The sequence below is a fragment of the Candoia aspera genome, chromosome 3 (genome assembly GCF_035149785.1).
Source record: "Candoia aspera isolate rCanAsp1 chromosome 3, rCanAsp1.hap2, whole genome shotgun sequence".
NCBI lineage: Eukaryota > Metazoa > Chordata > Lepidosauria > Squamata > Boidae > Candoia > Candoia aspera.
Window position 1 is genome coordinate 58,305,252 of NC_086155.1, and position 23,440 is coordinate 58,328,691.

Below are 23,440 nucleotides of genomic sequence, written 5' to 3' on the forward strand. Positions count from 1 at the left end.
TGTCTTCATGTTTGTAATCTAAAAAGACATGGCAGAGAAGGAAAAGACAATGGGGATGAAAAAGAAAAACAAGGGATTACTTTTTAACTTTTTATAATTACTAGAATGATGTTCTGTGAAAGTCCTCCTATTGGTTGCTATGGTTATTCTTCCACTGAAATACTGTTGATAAACCAGGAAGGTCATCCCTTATAAGTCTGAAATATCACAGCAGAAATCTTGATTTCATGAAACTTCAGAAATGCAACTGAATTTTGGTAAGGACATCAATCTTTGTTATACCACTAGAAACTGGTCTTCTATGGTCACAGCCAAACTGACATCTCCTACAGCTTAGGGAAGAGTAGGTCTATGGTATGAAGAGGGAAAAATATTCTGAACAGGAAGGACTTGCCTCAATCTTAGGCCAACAGCCTCTCCTTTCACGCAACAAGACAGAGTTATGCATGATGAAGTCATCTAGCTCAGGTTGCCTTGGCAAAGCCTCTTATTGAGATGTTAATTCTGGGGGAAAGTCTGAATATGCAGCTCTTTCCCTGGGCTTCTTATTCCTGCTGCACTGACAGCTGTTTCCTTTCCAACAGCTCCAGCAGCAATGGCGGGAAAATTAACCACCCCCTCACATGGGCAACAAGATAAAAAATGTCACTGATCCACCAGTTCATACATATTTTCTTATGTGTTCAATAAATGGGAAAACAAGTTGTGTTGAAGTCATCTCCTCTTACAATCAGATGATTAGTATTCTATTCAAAATATTGTATCTTTGGAATCATCCAACCAAAACACATTTAGTGCTGATGATAATTCAGGAGTCAAATACTGCTAATGCATCTGGAACAAACTGTGAAAGCCAAAAATGTTTGAATTAAATATATTGTAATCTGAGATTTTGGACAATCTGAATGCCTCTCACAATAAGTCTAATGGTTTAAAAACTTGGTCAGCTGATTAATATCTCTGTTAATGAATTAAAAAGATGCAGTTTTTAGATTCAGATTACCCAATGTGTAAATCTGTCATGTCAATAAGGGTCAAAGTTGTATTTCCATCCAACATTTTCCAAATATGCCTTATACCCTGAAGTAGAGTTTTGACTAAAAAACAGGAACCAAGCCTCGGCCATATCAGAGGCGCCCCATAGTAACTTTCATAATTGTGTCCATTAAGATTTTTGACTTTGATCACCTGGATTCCATAAAGAAATAGAAGTCAAAATGTATGTCCAGTAAGAAAGCTGAATATCAGGGAAGTTAAACCCTCATTATTATACAATAACTGTAAGTTAGATATAGAAAATCTTAGAGGTTGACCCCATAATAAGTTTCTTAGTAAACAATCAATCTATCTGAAATACCTTACAGGTATTACCATAGGAATCACACTACTGCATATATAAATATTGAAATAATATTAATTTTTACAACATTTATCCTTCTGCATAAACTCACTGAGATCCAATTATATAAATATTAATCTGTGATAAAAAGTTTGAAGTATGTACATCTACAAACAAAGAATTAGGGGGGATAATTATTCCAAGATATTTTAAAAATTAAAACACTAAATACAATTTTTACAAATTTCCATAGATACATTAGAGCTTTTAAGGAGTATTTGAAATTTACTCCAATGAATTCAGTAACCTGATAATTTACAAATGGTTGTACTGTGTCTATAAATCTTGATGTAGAACATTGATAATTATCACTAAAACGTAATATTTCATCAGCATATAATAGTGATATGTGCTCATCCCCACTTTTATACCCAGGATGTACTTCAAATCCTAATAAGACAGGCCCAGGTTAAATGAAATGAAATTTAATATAAGAGGAAATTAAAAAAAAAATCCTTGATGAGTTCCATCTTGATAACTCAGTTTGAAATAACTCTGGCCAAAGGAATAAAAGTTCACATTTTAAACCAATTAGTAGGAAGGAAATCCATTATTTAATAATTCACCATTATTATTATTATTATTTTCATTATTATTTTATTTTGTTGGTGATCTAACAAAATCACCACTACAAATTCTATAATGTATATCTTAAGTATCAATTAATAATATTATTCAAGATTTGTTACCCTTTTGTGATACCTGATAGCACAGGATAGATAATGAAACGTAATACATTCTATGCATAGTCTGAGTTCAGGATATCAGAGGACAGTTTGCACAATCAGCAAAATCTTTACCAACCTTCAAAATTGCAGCTGGAAAAAGATCATTTGAAAAAGCATAATTATAAACCTTCAGCAGTATAGGAGCAGAAACCATACAGTATAGGTCTTTTATCATTCAACAGGATAGCTATTAGGATTCAGCTCTTTTCTTGTTTTCATAAATTTAATAGTATCTGTTATTGCCCAATTTAGTGAATATCTATTCTTTCTGAGAAGGATATCTAAGCAATTTTACATTCAGCAAAACAACTATAGATGACATCATGAAAAAAGCTGCATATAAAATGCCAGTATTTCCATAGGTAAAAGGGAAAAAAAAGAATTTTCATTCAACTGAGATAATAATTTTAAACCACAAATAGAAAAAAACACTAAAAATAATAAATTGTTACAGGGACTTCTCAAAGACATGTACTGAAAATATGGTGCAAGAATTCCAATAAAATGGTATGGAAGTAAAACATTTCTCTTTTTCTCACTGGAGATTGGCCACAGCTGTCTCAAAAATCTGACAATTAAAAATATCTAAAGTTACTCCTGAATTACATATTTTTTGTGCATGAGTTTTTTATATCAACGTTTTGTTGTGATTGGCAAAACTAACCCTAATCAATCTGCAAATAAGTTTGAAATTGTCATGAAAGGGCTTGTAATATAATAACCTCTCCATTTTTTAAAAAACATTGAGTCTATGGAACTTTTAAAAAAATAAATCAAAAGCTACGTCAAAGTTGTGTGACTTTCAGTTTGTTTTATAAAAACATACAGATCATTCTTCTGTTAGGTACTGCTAGAATAAAAAAGCTACAACTGCACACATTTGTTGGAGTTGAAACAATCATTGAAAGCACAACCCTCATTTTGGAAGCTAGCAAAACTAAAGTAACATCCTCCCTGACTACAGGACAATGGAGGCATACCAGGGCTGGAAACAGTTTAGAGTTCAATCTCTGCATGCAGGATTTCAGGCACACATTGATAATTCTAGTTCCCACTATGGCCCTGCCACACAACAGAGCAATTTGGCTAGTATTTACCACAGGAGTAGAAAATGAATTGAAGAAATGAAGCACATTTTGTGGGTGTTCTTCCACTCATTGACAGCTGTAATACAGCCATTTGGAAATTACTTGCAAATGCCTTTTTGTGCACAGTTTGAAAATCAAACCATAAAGACTGCCAATAGAAGAATTGTATGTTTGTTGAATTTCAACCTCCTTTCTGTCCTTTCCTACTATCCAGGGTAGAGAGCTAGAAATAAACTTATATTCTTATACAACAAGCACTTTGTATTGTGGCCTCCTAATTTTCAATTTGAGCACTGCAACTCTATAAAATTACAAATATTAAATTTTATTAGTCCTTGTAACTACTTTGATAGCAGCCATCTATACAATAACATATTTGAGGAATGGTTTCTAAAGAGAAACAGATTAGTCAGAAAACATGATTTTAGAGTTTTCAGCACTGAAAACCTCATCACAAAGTTGCAAAAGCACACCTCATCACAAAGTTGCAAAAGATTTAAGAGTGTATGTTTTGGGCAATGTGCTAACCTCTGTGACATCATGTTAACTTTATAGACAGCATATTTTGCAAATAAAGTTTTGGGTGTGGCTAAGTTTCCCCCGAAAGTCCTGCTGTGTTCCCTCATTCCACTGCCCCTGGAGGGGATAAGCAGAGAATGCCAGGAGTGAATGCCAGGAGTATCTATTTGTAGCAGGGTGACCCAGGGTATGCAGGTCATCCCACTTGCCGAGCTAAAGCAAGTAGGTACCTATGCTGGGCAGCAGCAATATAGGAAGATGCTGGAGATGGATGATCACTTCAGTGACAAAGGCAAAAGAATCAATTCATACTGTGTAGGAGAAGGGAATGGTAAACCACTCTTGTATTTTTACCAAGAAAACAGGGCCACAGTGGCTCAGTGGTTAAGATGCTGAGTCAGAGGACCATTAAGGTTGGCAGCTCGGCAGTTCGAAACCCGAGAGCGCGAGTCATGTGACAGAGTGAGCTCCCGTCAACTTGTCCCAGCTCCTGCTAACCTAGCTGTTCAAAAGCATGCAAATGCAAGTAGATAAATAGGTACCACTTTGGTGGGAAAATAACAGGGACATGAAAGGAGCCCTCTCGGGTGTCCCCCAGACAACGGTGACGTCACTGGCAAATTCTTTCTATACAGAAGCACCTTGGTAGGTGATTCCGACACACACACACACACACAAACACAAACACACAAAAGAAAACTACATGGATATAAAAAATAAAATGACAATATAGTGCCAGATAATGGGTCCCTCAGGTCAGATGGCACTCAATATGCTATTGAGGGAGAGCTGAGGATCTTTCAGAGTACTAATGGTGTTTATGATGTGGCTAGATTAAAGCCTTCAGGATGTCTAGTTGCTGATGTTGCCATGAAGGAAAAGAAAATGCGAGGCTGCAAAGACAGTTTTAGAGCTGGAACTTGGAACATAAGGATCATGAACATGAGAAAGCTCAACACAGTGAAATATGAAATGAATCGACTACACATTGACATCTTAAGCATCAGCAAATTGAAATGGACTGGAATTGGGCACTTTTAGTCAGAAGATCATATTCAGGACATAAAAAATAAAGAAATGGTATTGCTTTGATAATCAGAAAGGCTATAGCAAAGGCAATACTTGAGCACATTTCAATCAATGATCGAATAGCAGCAATTAGATTTTGTGATAGCCCTTTAATATGACTATTATTCAAATTTATGCTCCAACCACTGATGCAGAAGAGAAAAGGTTGATGAGTTCTCTGATCAAGTTCAATCTAAAATTGATAGATCATACAAGCAAGATGTAGAGCTTGTGACTGGAGAATGGAATGCCGAAGTTAGAAATAGTTAGGAGGAAAACATACAATAGTTGGATTGTATGGCCTAGGAAACAGAAATGAAGCAGGAAGATGACTTATCAGTTTCTGCCAATTCAATGCTTTCTTCATTGCTAATACAGTCTTCAAACAACCAAAACGATGTCTATATACATGGGCATTACCTCATGGAGTACAGAGAAATCAAATTATTATTGGTACAAGGCAGTGGAACAGTTCAGTTATAACTGTGAAGTTGTGTCCAGGGGCTGACTGTGGAGCAGATTGCAAACTGTTCATGTATACGTTCCATCAAGCTAAATTGGAAGAACAAAGCCAACTGGTTTCCACAATATGATCTTGAGCACATACCCACATATAGCCAACATTTTCAAGGAAAACATCAGGAATCACTTTGAAGTCCTGAACCTCACTGATAGGGAACCAGAAGAATTGTGGAATGAAACCTCTTAAGTTAAGGATCAATGTGAAAAGATACTGCCAAAGGCCAGAAATGGAAGACTCCAAACTGGTTGTCAGAACTAGTGGTGGAAATTGGTGAGAAGAGAAGCATAGCCAAGAAAGACAATAATCTCAGGAAGGAACTTAAGAAAGAATTTCAGAGAGCTGTTTAGAAGAGACAAGAAGCAGTATTATAGTAGCATATGTAAAGACATTAAAAGATGAAAACAGACACAGAGAAACAAGGAAAGCCTTCCAAAGGTACTCCAAACTTAGAAGAAAGTCCCAACCTCAAACTGATAAGCTAAAAGACACCAATGGGCAGATAGTAACTGATTCAAAGAAGATCAAACAAAGATGGAAGGAGCATACTGAAATTCTGTACAGTACAGAAGCTGACACGCAAGATACCCTAGAAGATACTCTGTCTTTACAAAAACCTCTAATACTGGAAGATGAAGTTATATCAGTACTCTGGTCATTACCAAGTCAGAAGGTTACAGGAACTGATGGAATTTCTACAGAAATATCTCAAGCCACAGAAGAAGAATCAACAAGTGTTTTAACTAAACTATGCCAGCAAATCTGGAGAATGACACAGTGGCCAACAAATTTAAAGAGGTCAGTTTATATACCAGTACCAAAGAAAGGAAACTTAATTGTGTGTGCAAACTATCATACCATATCCTTAATTTTACATGCTTGCAAAGGATCATTCAGTACGAATTGGAGCCCTACGTGGAAAGGGAAATGCCATATGTTCAAGCTGGTTTTAGGAAAGGGCAATGAGCAAGAGACATTATTGCTGATGAATGCTGGATAATCGAGAAAGCAAAAAATACCACAAAAGAAATCAGTATGTGCTTCATTGATTGTAAAAAGGCCTTCAACTCCCTCAAGGTGTGGAATGTTTTTAGGAAAATGGGAATCCCAGGACATCTTATTGTCCTTAATGGAAACATGAAGCCACACTTTATGGAATCAAAAACTGGACTTCTGCCTTTGAGAACAACCATCAACAATAAAGAAATCAGCAGTCAAGAAACACACCACAGACTAGCACTTAGTAGGGTATCATTAAAGGTATTGGAAAATATATTCAGATTCTGTGACATGTCTATACCTACAGAGATCAAAATCATGTAGGCAATGGTTTTCCCTGAGACACTATGGAATTAAAAGTTGGACTTTCAAGCAGCAGGATAGAAAGAGAATTGACAAGTAATGGATCACAGAGCAAATTAATCCAGATTTCTCTGAAAGGCCAGGTGGGTGACAGATCTTCCTGGAGAAGGTCTATCTATGTGGTTGCTAAGAGTTGTCACAGACCTGATGGTACATAATCAATAAATAAAATTACAAAATTGAAAGAAGAAACAACAACATATAGGTTTCCACTTATACAAGGGAGCCTTTCCACCTCTTCTTTGTTTCAAACTTCCAAACCAGAAAGTTAAGTTACAGCATCATACGCGATGCAGTGAGAATTGGCAAAGTTTGAGAATATCCCCATCCCTTGCACGAACAAAAACATCTTCTCCTGTGGCAAGAGGCTCTTTATAGTTAGCATATACTTTTATTTTTTTACTAAGCTATTCTTCTACCATTAGAAGTTTGGAATATGATTAAGTATATTTTAATGAATTTATCTTTTGTTCATATTTTAATCAACTATTTAAAATGATACTTATATACCTTACACATAAGTAAAACAGGTTCTTCGATCTAGTACACTCTAGATACACTTGGGCATAACTCCATAATTCCCATCCAGTGTGGCTCCCTCAGAATTATAGTCCCAGTTTACATCCATATTGAAGTAAAATATGAATTCTAAAACTTCAGTATGAAAATTGATATATGAAAAAAAAAGAAGAGGGGAAAACATTCAACAATAATGTATTTGTATTTTCAACCCAGAGCTTCTCTCAGCTGAGAAATGGACCAATAATAAAAAAAAAGGAACTACTTAACCAATTATGAAAAACTAATTGTAATTATGAGGATTCCAAATATGTTTTATTTAAAATGCATTGTCAGTTGTTACTTGCCATTTACAAATATGGAATTAATTTTAAAATGAAATGGGAAAATGGCAAAACAAAGAATCTGACTGGGATGAAAGCCTTATTAAATGTCTGGATAATTTTATTAATATTAATAAGCTGTTTTACTTGATCTTTGATGCTTGATCTTTGATCTATTACAAGTGGAATACAATATATGATAATATTCATAATGCTAATAATATACATATCATACACATTATAGTATTCTCTTTTGGGGTAAGCAAAAGTATGCAAAGAGCAGAAAACAAATAAGAAATAGCAAGTAAAGGAAATTAAGGATATAAGAAAAAAAAAGAAAGGAAATATAGCTAAATATCATTTATACCAATACCATTGACTGTATTTCTCCATATTTTACCAATCTGCATTTTCCTCTTGACCCATTCACTCTTTCTTTGTATATTTATTCAGCAATTTGATCATTCATTCTCTCTATACGAGCAAGCTATTTCAACATACTTCTTACATATTGGTCACTCATGTTTGTACTCAGTCCACATTAATTCATTACCATTCATTCCTGGCTTGTGTCTTCTTGTTGTAGAGCTTCTTAAGTACTCTATTCCCACTGCATCCAATGATGATGCAAAATTCAACTTGTTTTAATTTTTTGCCATTTATGCACAACCTGGTAATCATTCAGTGTTTTCTTTGTCAAACTCAGCTTGACCTCTGATACATTAATTTTCAGATCCAAGCACTTTGCTGTAACATACAATTTAACATTCACTGCAAATCATTCAGGTTCTTAGCCAGCAACATGGCATTGCCTGCATACAGAGGTACATGCTTATTCATGTCCCAAACTACCATAACTCTAATGTCATAACAAGTGTTTCTTATACATTTATTCATAAATACATTAAACAAACAAGGGGACACCATACATCTTTGCCTTTCCCCCTTTTTAATGTTGAATCATTAGCTAAGCATTCAATTTATTCTCATGCATGCTTTGTTCCATCATATACTCAGGAACCAAACTTCAACTCCATATGCTCACTAAACATTCCTATTTACCCTAAGTCTTCTCTAAATCAACAAATATACAACAAACCATTTTCCTCACATTCATACATTTCTCAATTACCCGTTGAGAAATAAAAATCAGGTCTGCATATCCCCTGCCCAACATAAAGTTTCACTGAAGTTCACAAATATTTCTCTTTTTCGCTTGTATCTTTCAATCAGAATTCTGCCAAACATTTTCCCATATACACTTAACAGACTATTTCTTTTGCTACCTTTTCCTTTGTGTAGGCAATAACGGTATTCTTCCACTCATCAGGCATGGCTGCAGTCTTCACACACTTGTTAAACAAGTCATAGTCACTCCATAAGCAAATCACATCTATATTTTAACCTTTGTCCAGTTGCAGAGCCTACTCTTGCAATCTTGCTGTTTTCTAACATTCACATAGCACTGATATCTTCCTGTTCATCATTTTTTCCTTGGGCCCTAACATTTCTAGCATTTGTTTCCACTCCACTGTTTGACATATATCTATAATTCCCATACAAAAATATTCCTTCTAGCATTTTTCACTTCTGTTTCATCTCAAATCCTTCATTGCTTTTATTTTTAATTCTATCCATTCTGTTGGAGGCTCCTAGTTTAGCCCTTTTTATCCACTTCCAAAACAATTGTTTATTTCCATCAAAATTGCTTTATATTTTCTCTCTCTTAACTTAATCATTCCTTGCTCTCTTACATTTTTGCAACTCTTTCTCTATATACACATATTCAGTATCTTCCTCTCATCTGCATTTTTTTGCATTCATTCTCTTATATGCATATTTTTCTCATTCCCAACCTATTTCATCATTCCTTCAAATGGTGTTTTCCATACTTTCCACTAGCATAGCTCTACATACTTTTGAGGCATTCTGTAACACAATACTTTTCACTCTGTTCCAAGCAACAACACATTGTTCTTCCTTATGTCCAATTTCCACTAATTCTACCTTCTGATACATTTTCATATGGAACTCATACTTTCTCTTCCTGCAGTCTATTTCCATTCTTGTTTCTTTCACACCTCCTTTTTCTTCCTTGTCTGCATGTTCCCCAAGATCCATTCTTGGCATTGCCAAATAATCGTCTTTCCAATGTTCAGAACTCCTAATTTCTCTTGTATCCTTCACTAATTCTCTCAATCTTTCATTCAGAAACTATGGAATCATGATTTTTAATGCATTCCTTTTCCATGTACATGTGTGTGTAGGCTTAAGCTCTTAAATTATGTATTCAAAACGAATAAATTGTCTTTTTAAGCACATCCTCACCAGTTATCATTCTCATTCATTCTTTGGTATCTGAATGGTGCAAATGGTCCATTTGCTTTTCCTGTACTCTCTCATCTTGTTTCCAGCATCCATGCCAACTAACAGAATAAATTTTCCTTGGAATTTATTCATTGAGAGTGTTGTGCAACTTTTTCCAGAACTAATCTCTGGTTCTTCCAGATGTCACTTGTACTGTCATCTTTTGTATATGCAGTGGAAGTATTCTAACGTTAAAACATACTGGCTTGTATTCAACAGTGTCTACTGCTCTACACAACTGATAATGTCCTTGTACTACATTTCTTTTCTCCTGTGCAGTTCCTAAGTACCCTTCCAATGTGATCCTGAAAATGGGGACAATATAGACCTGATTTCAGAGTGTGTATAAATGAGCTACAAAGGAAGGAGAGGGAGAGGAAGTTCCATCCTGTGAGCCAAAGTATGATATGTGCAGTTCATTTGTTTTACTTTTGTTGAAGCATATCTACAAACAGAGGGTTGTGCAAAAACATGCTGTCATTTATCAAATAGTATGCTGCAGATGCCAAAAGAATCACTGCAATTTTGGGCTGCATCAAGAGAATTATAATGTCAAGATCACTGGAAGTGATACTACCGCTCTATGCTACACTGGTAAGACCACAGTTGGAATGCTGTATCCAGTTCTGGTCACCAGTTCTGGTCACCACAATATAAAAAGAATGCTGAAGAATTAGAAAGAGTCCAAAGTAGAGTGGCAAAGATGGTAGGGGGCTTGGAGACTAAATCCTACAAAAAGTGGTTAAAGGAACTAGGTATGTTTAACCTAAAGAAGAAAAAGCTAATAGGAGACATGATAGCAGTCTGCCAATATATGAAGGAACATCAGGACAGAAGGTGGATTTATTCTCCATAGCACCTGAGGGTAAAACAGGAACTAATCAATGGATGCTCTACAAAGAGAGAGATCCAAAATTGAAATGAGGGAGGAGTTTCCTGGCTGTGAGAGTTATTTAGCCTCTTGAAGTCATAGGTGCTCTGTCACTAGAAGTTTTCAAGAAAGGATTGGATGGCCATTTGCCCAGGACAGTATGAGGATTCCTGCACTGGCCAGGGGGTTGGACTAGAAGATCTCCAAGGTCTTTTCCTTCTATGAATTTTTTAACTCAAAATTTAGGCATAAACCTTAACATATATGTATATAATCTGTAAAGCATTTGTTCAATGGTTTTAATTTTTAAGAATGGAAAAGTTTACTTACTTAAATTTGCTTAAAGCAGAACAAAAAGTGGATCTCCTCTTACATTCATAAGAGAATTTAACCCAGTTTTGGGTTACTAGCAAAAGCACCTTTAGCGTATTGTTCAGATATTATAAAGAATAAAATGGCTTGGCTTCTCTTTAACAGAAGAGGGCACATGGAGAAATGAAGACCAAGAAGACATAAGGGAAAGCGGTAGATTTAAGTCTTTAAAGCACAGACCACCTAACAAGATAACTCTGAAATGCTTCTAATTTCAGTAAGGTCGCAACTTGCACCTCCCTTCCATTGTAAACAACTAATCCCAGCAGAAAACAACAGAGAGTAAAATGTATACTCATTCTGCAGCATTCCAGAACCCGCTTTATCTTTTATTTATTTTTCTAAGAGGTCAGAGATTGTTGGGGGGGGGGGAGCCAAAGACACAGGCCATTTCTTGTGTGGCCTTAAAGGAAGCTGTTTTAAAGGCAACGTCCAAGAACACACAATCTGGAGTTTTTATAGCAGAGCAATTCCAGGCTGCATTCTCTCTCCCACCCCACTTTTGTGGTAAAGCTACACAGCTTTAAACCAAAGGACAGGGTGGTCGATTGCTTCGGAAAGAAATGTAAAGAGTTGGGAAATAATTCCTTTTCCTGTTGAAACTATAAATAAGAAAAGCTGATTTACACAGTGCCAGGACTGCTGACTTTCAGAGCTTGCTATCTGTCTATAAATCAAGTGTGTTGAGCAAAGTTAACGAGAGAGAGAGAGAGAGAGAGAGAGAGAGAGAGAGAGAGAGAGAGAGAGAGAGAGAGAGAAGCCTCTTTAACCTAAAATACTGAGCGTACCAAGCAATTATAGTCTTGCATTCTCTTTAGTCCCAGAAAACAGAAATGCATGAAAACAAACACATTGGAAAAAAGTGCAGAATGATCAGGGAGGGAGGCTGAAATCTGCACTGTTCGCATATAGGAAACAGATTGCAGCAATCCAAAGACAGCCCATAATTAGGGGCTGTATACCAATTATTTAGGGCTCATTGATTAAAGTAATGAACAGCCATGCAAGCAAAGCCGCTTAGATGACTGAGGTGAAGACCTCCACCAGAGCCACAGCCCTAGACCTGTCTACAGAGAAAGATACGGGTGACAAATAGTTGCTTTGTAGCCAGTCTGTAGATATCAAGCAGCAGCACACATCTGCTACTCTACCTGCTACTCTACCTGGGCATCTGAATGCCAATTATCAACCAACTCTAGCTGCACTTTTCAGGGAGCATATTCTGGTCCAACTACTTGTAGCTGGCTGCATGGTAAAGCATTTGCCTGGGAAAGGCAAAGGGGAGTGGGGCTAACTATGATTTATAAAACTGAATCTTCCTGGTTGGTATCCTATGTGAAACTGTTGTCAGTTCCACATTTGGAATCTGAGACAGCCTAGAGATCTTGTATGAGATCTGGTGCTCGTAGATTTTTTGGTTGACCTGTCCCAGAGCTGCTGCTATTATCTTTGGTTTCTCTGACTTTATCACTGCTTATATTGGAAAGGAATGAACACTTCTTCCGTGCTACTCTATCTAAAACATATTATGCAAAATAAGGAATGGTTTTGGAGCAATGGGAGGGGTAATGAATAGAAATGACTCAATTTTTCAAGCTGGAATTTGGTCTTTTGGTAGGATAACATGAAGACATAGTATCACAAAGAGCAAACATTTCACTCATTGGGCATTTCCATGAGGTCACAGGGCACTATGCCATGGTTCTGGGTGGTCTGCTCACTTGGGTGTTCCATAATGGTGAAGGACACTTAAGGTGTCAGTGAGTGGCATTCTCTATTAGTATAATGCAGTGCAGAACTCATCCTGGAGCTCCAGAAGCATAGCTGTCGAGGCCCAATGCCAAAGCAAGCATCTTGCTGGCTGTTTTTTGTCGGTCTCTGGCAAGAGTTATTGGATTTAAATATAAATCTTACACAGAGAATATTTTCTGTATTTGGGCCCTTTTTAAATAGCAACCAACTTCCACAAAGCCTATGGAACACACCTCCACGTTCATGTGATTCCAGAACTGTTTCTCAGAGTGGCTGATTAGAGATTTGTAAGAATGAAGTTACCTTTGTTTCACAAAGATTCATATAATTCTTCTTCTTTATATTAATTCTGAAACATGTTGCTTAGCGCACATTGCCTAAATTATGGGAAACTGTTCTTTTATAGGATCTAGGGCTTATGGACCTATACACTGGGATAAATAGCTGCCCAGAGTCACTTGCTGAGATGGACAGCTATAGAAATTGAATGAACAAACAAACAGACAAACAAACGAACAAACAAATGTGGCATGCCCCAGCATGGCTAATATGAGAGATATTCAGCATCCCAAAAGTATAATATAAAGTATACGATCATCTCCACATGAGCGTCACATTATTTGCAGCTTTGCAAACTACGAAGTTGGAAGCAAGACTCTTTTCTCCTGAAGGAATGTCCTGTAAAATCTATGTTATGATGGTACAGTACACACATATCACCTTGGAGCAGGCTTGCTCTGTTGCATGCATTATATAAGATGAGAGAAAGGTTTTGTGCTATAGCACTATGAATCCCAATACCACCATGGGTTAAATTAGAATTTTCTTCAGCTCATTCCTAGCTTTATACATCAGGCACTATTGAGGAAACCAGCTAAAAACTTCATGATCAATCTTCAATTAGCAACTAGTTCTATTACTCTGCTCCTCTTTCTTCTTAATTTCCCCTTGTACATATTCTCACAAAAAATAGCATTAAATTGAAGACATGTGGTAGGTGGCAGCAGGGTTTAACTAGACACATGTGCTCTCCCTCTTTCATAATCTTACTGCCTGAACAAGAGTGAATGCCTTTATATCATTCGCTAAGGCAAGTTCACCTGGCATGTGCACAAGCTGCAAAATAGTAGATTATGTTTTAGGGCACAGATTTAACAGGTTCACCAATAAGTTCTGTATTTTTTTATATTTCTACTCCACATTTCTATACTACATGTGTTCCAAAATGGCTTACAAACTATAGGACAGCAACAGTGTTCTAAAACAATTCACAAGAATTTCAGCAGCAATAACATCTCTAGACAATATCAAAAAACTACTGAAATAACAACATTATTAACTCATATCTAAAGTTCATCAAAAAGTAAGCAGCAGGGAGACCAAGTGTACTGTTCTTAAGTGACTATAACTGATTCTGTAAGTCAGCTCAACTAAGTTGCATACAAATCTTGTAGTGATTCCTCCCCATTTCTTTCAAAACCCTCAATTATTATCCAAGATTGCCAAACCTTGTATGTAATATTTCTCATCTCACTAATCACTTGGTATTCATAGCAGCCCTTCCAAGATGGTAGGTGATGTGATAGCTTTAGTCCAAACCTGATTTAGGGCTGGAAAGTAACAGACATATATGATACTACTAGAAACAAATTGTAGTTGAAAACAGGCTGGTCACTCCTATTAGGATTATGACTCTTTCACTGCAGTTGACCTGGGAGAACTTTCTTATGGATTATGACATTAGGATCCTCTGATACTGATATTGAAATGTCTAATTATATTGGTCTTCCATCACCAAACTTATCTCCAAGAAACCTTGCACAAATCCTTGTATTCTCTGTGACTAAATGGGTCCAGTTGTGAACTTTACTTTGAGTTCACTTTAACACAGACCAAGGCTTAAAGCCATTTGAGTCCTCCCTGTCTTTGAACATGTTTATTTAATATATTTCAATATTACTTCCCATGTAATAATTTCAAAGCTGTTTACAAGATAAACACTTTTATTCTTGAATTGTTCGGCTAAATAGGCAATGGCAATTTACCAAATATCTAAAGCAGCACTGTTCAACCTGGTGTGAACTGGCAATGAACAGCGACAATTGCCATTATTCCCAATCAGTATGGCTTTCCAACACATCTGAATGGCACAAGTTGAAGGCCTGTCTAAATTATAAAAAGTGTCCTCTCATAAATGAATAACAGCCTCTAGCCCACTGTATATTATATCCTACTTGTGAAGCCCTGCCACAAACAATACCATGCATCAGGAAGAGCTTACTTATTTTCGTAGTGATTTAAACTGCTGCACTGCTCTCCTTCCAAATCAAGAAAATATAAGCCAGCTGTCCTCCTCAAAGACAGTGCAACAGTAATATCTTCCCTTATGTGGGTGGGGAAATTGAATTAAGGAGATCATGGAATACCTGGATCACACATTTAGTAAGGTGTTTTGTTTGTGTGTGTGTGTGTGTGTATCTTTGAGAGAGATATTTCTACACACCACAAATTGGAGTCCAATATGGATTCGCTGGGCTAGAGAGAAATCTATATTAGAGAGATTACCATAAAAGTTGGATCAGAAAGCATTTTGTTGATTTGATTTTATTTGTTTTTATATTTAACACAATGGACTATTCACATAGATTCAGCAGCAACATTTTCTATGCCACTTAAGTTTAAATCCATCACTTCTGGGAACAAAACTCAGTACATGCTCAAAATAAAGAAGAGCAACGAACTTGCCAAACATGTTTCTATTACCAATGACATCAGTTCTACTCTGATGACATCCATTGCTACTTTAAGCTTGTCATCTGGCCAGCTAACTTCCCAGACGTACTATGTATGCCACAAGATACACCAAGCCAACTCACTGCTGTGAGAAATCGGTTGACACTTCCAGTGAAAAGCTGTGTATTTCTACTCATGTTATAGTAGCAAACTGAATACATTAAAGTGAAGATTTTAAAAAGATAATATTATAAATAGAGCACCATGGCAAGTAGTAACACAATCTCTTTTCAGGGAGTTAACTCAGCATGCGATTAGACATCTAGACACTCATTAAACTACATACTGATGATCTGTCAATTGAGTATCCTGGAGGTGTTTTCCCTACATTCCATTTACATGTCAAATACTGGTAAGATCTTGATGTTTGTGTTACTGCTTCTTTTCACTCAAATGAAACATAAAACTGGGGACTACCTTAGTACATTTGAGAAAAATCACACATGAGCTAACCCATTAGTTACAGAATATATAATAACTACAATTTACCATTTAAGTTGAACAAGCTTGGGATAATATTTCACAACCAAAACCACACTGTCTTCCTTGACTTAGAATTATATCTTTATTCCTTCCCCATCCCACTTCGGAGGGAAAAATATATACTCAAAGCACTAGTACAGAGATTACATATATTTTCCATGGGAATTAGTGTACATATACTAAATCTCACTTATTCAGATAGATCATTAATTATAATTCATTATAGAAAAGCTGCCATTATGCCGTCGCAGCAACTGTTATGGAGAAAATTAGGAGCAAGAAACTCGCTCCTTTTGGTGTCTTAAGTGATAATGCTACTGAAGGGAGAATGGGCAAAATATTCAGTCTTTTTTTTTTCTGGAGCAGTTATTCAAAATTAATATGCTATCCTATTAGAGGTATAACACTTCTTTTTCAAGTATTTTATTTTAAAAAAGTTGCCAAAAATAATGCTACCAAAAATTGATGGTGTATTTCAACAGCACAATCTGGGGGAGCATTGAAGGCCACGAAAACAGGAGAAGCAGCACATGCTGCCCACCTACTGTACTATGGATTAGAGAGCAATAAAGCCCATTACAGTATATGATAGTCTCTCCTTATACCAGCATGAAGCAAGTTCTAGTAAGTGACAGAAATAAATGACACCCAATGTAGAAAAATGGTTAAGGTGTTGGACTAGGAATGGGGATACCAAAGTCCACGTCTACCTTAGTCATGGAAGCTCACAGGGTGGCTTTGGGCCAGTCACTCTTTCAGATCAACCTATCTCACATGGTTATTATTGTAAGGAAAAATGGGAGGAGCTATGAACACTGACCTGAGCTCCTAAGAAAAGGTAGGATATAAACTGAATGAATGAATGAATGAGATGATAGACAATACTACTCTCAAAATTAATAGTAGTAGAAACAAACTTTTACTGGTGGAAAGGAGGAAGAATCATCTATGTGTATTGAAGTCAACTTTAGTGCAGAAATTCTCATTATAAAAAAGCATCCTCTTCCTAAACAGGTCACAGGGGGACAACTTCCAGGATGGCTATTTGATGTAACTGATACCCTTTAATTTGTTACATATGAATCAAGAGGGAGCAAAAAGGAGCCAAATATAGGCAAGAGATACAAGTCACCATTCTCCCTTCAATGCTAGAGGCCATCGTTGTCTGCATGCTAAGCAGCTTAAGAACTGAAATTATATAACCCGTTTCTTGCTAAACTACTACTAAAATAACAAAGCCAGCACTCACTTCCTGCTAGAGTGAAGGAGTCCAGATAATACTGTGCAGCATGAACAGATACACCCAGATGACAATCAAACGGCCTCTGCAGGTCGTTAATATGGTGGTTTCTTCCTGACTATACAGGTTGATATGGCCATTTTTCATTGATCCTTGAAAGTTTAGTCATAGTAACAAAAGTTAAAAGCATAAGATAATAAACATAAATACAAAATGTAAAACATAAAATTAAAGTAAAAGTAGTAGAGGAGATCTCTCTGCTCTACTGCTCTACTGAGAGAGTAGATCTAATACAGGGATCTACAAACTCCAATATATTTTTAATCCTGAGACTAAAAAGTTGAGAAAATAAAGAATTAACAATATCAGTATCTGATAGGCCACTTCAGGAAGGCTTTAACTGGGCCACCACCAAATAAAGGTCTCTCTCACATTCTCTCTTAGCAGTAATTCCCCATGTCTCATCTGGCGTTAGGTGAAATTCCTTGGGATCTAGATAAATATATACTTGTGTGGCCAGTAGCTCTCAGCCTTTACAGTAGCCCTCGACTTACTACAGCAATTGGGACCGGAATTTCCATCGCTAAGCAATATGGTCGAAAAACTTGACTGTGTCGCTTAGTGACGGCAATCCCTGCAGTCCTGGTTGCTGTCATTAACTGAGTCCCATGGTTGTTAGGCGACGCAACTTCCTGCCAGCTACCCACAGCCAGTATCAGTGGGAAAGCTGGCAGGAAGTTGCAAGTCCCAGGCCAGCAGTCAGGTAAGTGGCTGCTGCCAGGTGGAGGAGGGAGCGAGGGGGTGCATGAGAGGCACGGGTTGGGGAGGGTATGTGGGGCTAAGTGGCTGACATGGCACAAGCGCATAGGGGTTGGGGGAGGGTGTTCAGGTGGGGGAAACTTACCCTAGTGATTTACAACCTTCCCTGCCAGCTTCCCAGCTGGCAACCAGCTGATTATGGCAACCAGCTTGATTGATAACTGGCAAATAGAGGGAGAAAATGTAGAAGCAGTGAAAGACTTTGTATTTCTAGGTGCGAAGATTACTGCAGATGCTGACTGCAGTCAGGAAATCAGAAGACACTTAATCCTTGGGAGAAGAGCAATGACAAATCTCAATAAAATAGTTAAGAGCAGAGACATCACACTGACAACAAAGGTCCGCATAGTTAAAGCAATGGTGTTCCCTGTAGTAACATATGGCTGCGAGAGCTGGACCATAAGGAAGGCTGAGAGAAGGAAGATAGATGCTTTTGAACTGTGGTGTTGGAGGAAAATTCTGAGAGTGTCTTGGACTGCCAGAAGATCAAACCAGTCCATCCTCCAGGAAATAAAGCCAGACTGCTCACTTGAGGGAATGATATTAAAGGCCAAACTGAAATACTTTGGCCACATAATGAGAAGACAGGACACCCTGGAGAAGATGCTGATGCTAGGGAGAGTGGAAGGCAAAAGGAAGAGGGGCCGACCAAGGGCAAGATGGATGGATGATATTCTAGAGGTGATGGATTCGTCCCTGGGGGAGCTGGCGACCGACAGGAAGCTCTGGTGTGGGCTGGTCCATGAAGTCACGAAGAGTCGGAAGCGACTAAACGAATAAACAACTCCCAATTCCACAATATTTCCTCATAGGGGAGTTGCTTTAGCCCTCTGACCATTTTGGTGACCCTTTTTTGACCTCTTTCTACTTCAGCAGATTTTTTTTTTCAGTGCTACAATAAGAATTAAACCAAGGTAGTGATGCCATAGTTCTGCAAAGTTCTAGAAAGTTACTGTGATATCAGCAATTGCATGTTTCCATAATACAAAATTTACTTTTTTCACAAGAGTCAAAATTTTCCTGATCAGTCAATTGTTAGCTAAGTCCCATAAGTACATTTATTTATTTATTTATCGATCCAATTTATATAGCCACCTATCTCACATAGTAACTCTGGGCGGTGCACACGCTAAAACAATCCAAATAGATAAAAATCAATCAAAAATACAACCAAAATAAATTTAAAAGATTTTTAAAAATGGCGAAAAGAAAAAACATACAGAGAGTCAATCATCATGTAACCATCTAGCATCCAGCAGGCTCTGCTCTATCATGGGAACCCCAGGACGGTTGACATATATATGGTTTTTTTTAATTGAATCTTTTTTTTTTGCTTCTATTCACATCTGTGTTAACTACTTTAATGTGCATTGTTCCACACCGATATGCATGTATCATTTGAAAATGTTTATCTTTGCTGTCCTTTTTTATTTTAATAATGTAAAATAATTTGATTTCATTAGGAAACATGGCTATTTCACCTTGTACACGTAATTCCAAAACATTGGTCCCAGTGCATATTCTTGGTGCATATTCCACTATGATTAATGTTCATTCTTTGCTTCCTATTCTTTAAATAGCTACCAATCGACAAGAGGACCTCCTTATTACTAAATTGCTGCATCTGGTCAGGAGCCTGATGAGGAACAAACATTTCATGAAAGGCCAAGTAAATAATTTTATCTAGATAACATACAATCAAAGAACTCCAGAGCATTTGTGGTAATTTGTAGAATTCATTTGGTATTTCTTCAGTATCTGAATATACATCTTTAAGTACTTTTTACTTTTATATATTATCTTCCCACCAATTTATCCAGAACAAAGCTATTCTGCTTGTAATTTCCAAAAAGTTATCTGAATCACATTTTAAAAACATGGCATTACTCTTGTTAGTTTCCCAATATTGTATGCCAATGGAAATCTTCTTAACATTAATTTTATTTACTTTGCATATCAGAGCATTTTAATATTTCTTATGTAGAGGTATCTGCAGGATTGAAGGCTTTCATCAAAACGATAAAAAGAAAATTGCACAGTCATGATAAAGTACATGTACAAAAGGGGTGGAGCTTGCATCACAATGGTACAATGCTGCTTTATAATTTGGCCTCCTTGGCACCCCTGTGGATGCCTCTATTCTCATTCATAATTCTGTTTTCTCTTCTGGAAATAAAGAAGTGGCATTCAACCAAAATAAGGTACACTTTGGATATTCTCACAATTAGTTGACTTTAATGCTCCAGTTCTCTATGCAAAATCACAAAAGATTTTTAGAAGACCACCTACCCTTCTTCAATTCTGACAGAGTTCATGATGATGCAGTTAGTAATTTTAACTTTGTCTTTGATCAAACATGAAGTACCAATGACAGAACGCTTTACTGATGTCTTTTCCCCTGTTTGAGAAGATGCACCTACAATGCTGTCAGATCCGACCTAGAGAGGAAGAGAAAAAAATTGAATCACCAAGTATTAAATAACCTTCCAGTATCCTCTCCTTTAATTGCTGATAGCTGCCAATTAAAGACAGAATAAACCCTAGTAAGCTTTAATGAAGCCTCAAGAATCTTTTTCTTTTTTCACATGAGCAAGATCTACTTTTTTCTGCTAAATAGTGGAGAATACACGACACTCTAAATGGATTACTAAAAGAAAATTGGACAATTTTTGAATATGTACCACAGCTACTAAATTGACATTCTAGTGAACAAGGTCTTTGGCCGCATCCCTGAAAGCTGTTCAAGAACATTAAAAAGAGATAATACTGTGATCTGGCACTTTCTCTGAAGTTGTTTCCAGTCTACTGGAATAAATAGTATACATTATATATATAAATGGTAGTCTATTGCACTGAGTCAGAGAACTCAAACTAGACAGATGTGAATGCTAATTTTGTAATTAACAAAAATCAGTGCACTTCAGCAATACCAACCCAGCAGATCAAGCATAGGTCCTGTTCCCATGATCTGCTTAACAAGTTCTAGGTGTCATGAGTAAGGATGGCGAGCAGGGGGCTCCCACCCAGACTGTCAAGCGCATGCGTAGCACTGAGGAACTGTTCAGCCATTCAAAGAGACACAGATAGGGACCGCCTTAACCTTTGGGGTTTATATGGCTGGGTTTTCCCACGCTTCCTCAGTTTGTTAGGATTCTTGTTAAGTACTACTAATAAATATTAGAGACCAAGTCATTGTCTCAGTGTGTTTCCTGGTAATCAGGACACTAGGAGGGTGAATTAAGCATATTCCACACAAACATGTAATCCACATACACAACCTATTTAATCCAGAGGGGTACAATTTAACTCCAAACATCCTCAGGTGGCTATGTGAATTAATTAACTTGGGACTTAGTTGAATCTCCTAATTCTGAAGACAAACACTCGCACATAGACACACATATGAGGAAAAGAGGCAGGAAATGGGGATCTTTGTGATAGCTGCAAGAATTAAAGAAATATTACATGACTGCCCCAGGGGAAGGGGACAGGAATTTTGTTTGTTCCATGCAACACAGTCACAGTCTGGGAGAAAAACTGACCTGACCAAATTGGAGTTCACACAACCATACCTGCCTTGTACCCATACACAGACCCATTCTCTTTCTCAGCAAGTCAGAATGCAATGCATAAATCTCCTATAGACCTTGAGGTTTCTGTGCAATTGCCCCTGCTTTATTCACAGAAGAGTGTCATCCTCTTCCACTTGCAATCTTCCTGTTTGCCCCCTCCCCAACAATTACCATTTTTCTTATGACCCACACACAAAAAAGTCACTAAGGAGAAAAATATGGAATAGTTGAACAATATCTTTAATGATTCATAACAATAGAAAGTTTACAGTTTGCAAGCATCTGCCCCTTCCTAGTTTGCCTAAGTCAAGAAACTATACTTACCTGCTCTAAAACTCAGAATTTTAACTAGTGTTTGACATTGGCATAAGATCCTGGTTTGTTCTAAAGCTGGAAATCATTGCTCTCTACTTTAGAAAATGAAACAAAACAAAACAAAACAAAACAGAAAGCAATGCTTATCTGTAGTGCATTCAGGTATGCAGAGAAATGGTTAAAATTCAAAGGTATGTTTGCCTGAATACAGCTTTAAAGAGCTTTCATCATAACAACTTTTACCAAGAAATAACAAGAAGATACCAGGAAAACAAAATGCTAAGACTGTCCAATATTTATTTACTTCTACCCGCCACCCCCATTTCCCCCCTCTTGCTACTCACCAAGCACTTATCAATAATTGATGCAGTACTATGAACCAGAGGTTCTTCTGGACAAAGTGAAGACAGCATTTTGGGAACCTGAAAGATAAATTTTGAAATTATACATTAATGGCCAAAAAACACACCCCTCTGTATAATATAAAATTGCCTCTAGTTTACCCAATTAAAAATTATCTGTCTTGCCCTGGCTTATCTAGTACTAACTTGGGGGCTGAGCCTTTTCTGTAACCTCCACTGAGCAACAGATTGAGCTGTATCCTGAAAAATGGGGTTTAGCAATACAGATTGACTATGTGCCAATAATCTGTTGACTCTTAGCAACCACATTAGGCAGACTTTCTCCAGAATGATCTGTCTTCAACCTGAAGATCTTCCAACAGTGTACCCAAAGCCACTGTAATCAAGTATATTCACCTTGCTGCTGGTTATTTCCTTCTTTTCTGCCTTTCCCAGCATTATAGATTTCACAAGAGCTAGGACTTTGCATAACATGTCCAAAATGTGATAATTTGAGCCTGGTTATATGTGCCTCAAGGGAGAAGTCTGGATTGATTTCTTCTATGATCTATTTGTTTGATTTCTTGGGTATCCATACAGTAGTATTCTCATGAGTCTTTCCAACAACAAACTTCAAAAGCATCAATACTCTTTCTATCCTGCTTTTGATTCCATAGACTGACACAAGGAAAACCAACACCTGCACGATTCTGATCTTAGCAGGTATAAACATGTCACAGCATCTGAATATCTTTTCCAAGACCGTCAGTGCTACCCTACCAAGTGCTAGTCTGTGGTGTGCTTCTTGACTGCTTTTACAGCTAATAGTTGGTTTTAACAAGCAGAGTCCAACTTTCGATTCCATAGAGTGTAGCTTCCTGTCCTACATATAGAGAAAGACAATTAGACATTCTGGGATTCCCATTTTCCTAAGAACATTCCACACATTGACATGGTCAACACAACTGAAGGCATTTTTATGATCAATG

The 23,440-nt window shown here is 37.1% G+C and overlaps 1 protein-coding gene across 2 annotated transcripts in view; it reads right to left on the reverse strand.

The window, feature by feature from the left end:
• Window positions 1-23,440, reverse strand: part of EIF2B3 (eukaryotic translation initiation factor 2B subunit gamma) — a 107,230-nt gene that overhangs the window by 14,262 nt on the left and 69,528 nt on the right. For both annotated transcript variants that reach the window (XM_063297836.1, XM_063297835.1), the window contains 2 exons: window positions 22,455-22,532; window positions 20,513-20,661 (listed from right to left, as the gene is read on the reverse strand). In XM_063297836.1, coding sequence (XP_063153906.1) covers window positions 20,513-20,661; window positions 22,455-22,532 — 227 coding nt within the window. The remainder of the gene's footprint in view (window positions 1-20,512; window positions 20,662-22,454; window positions 22,533-23,440) is intronic.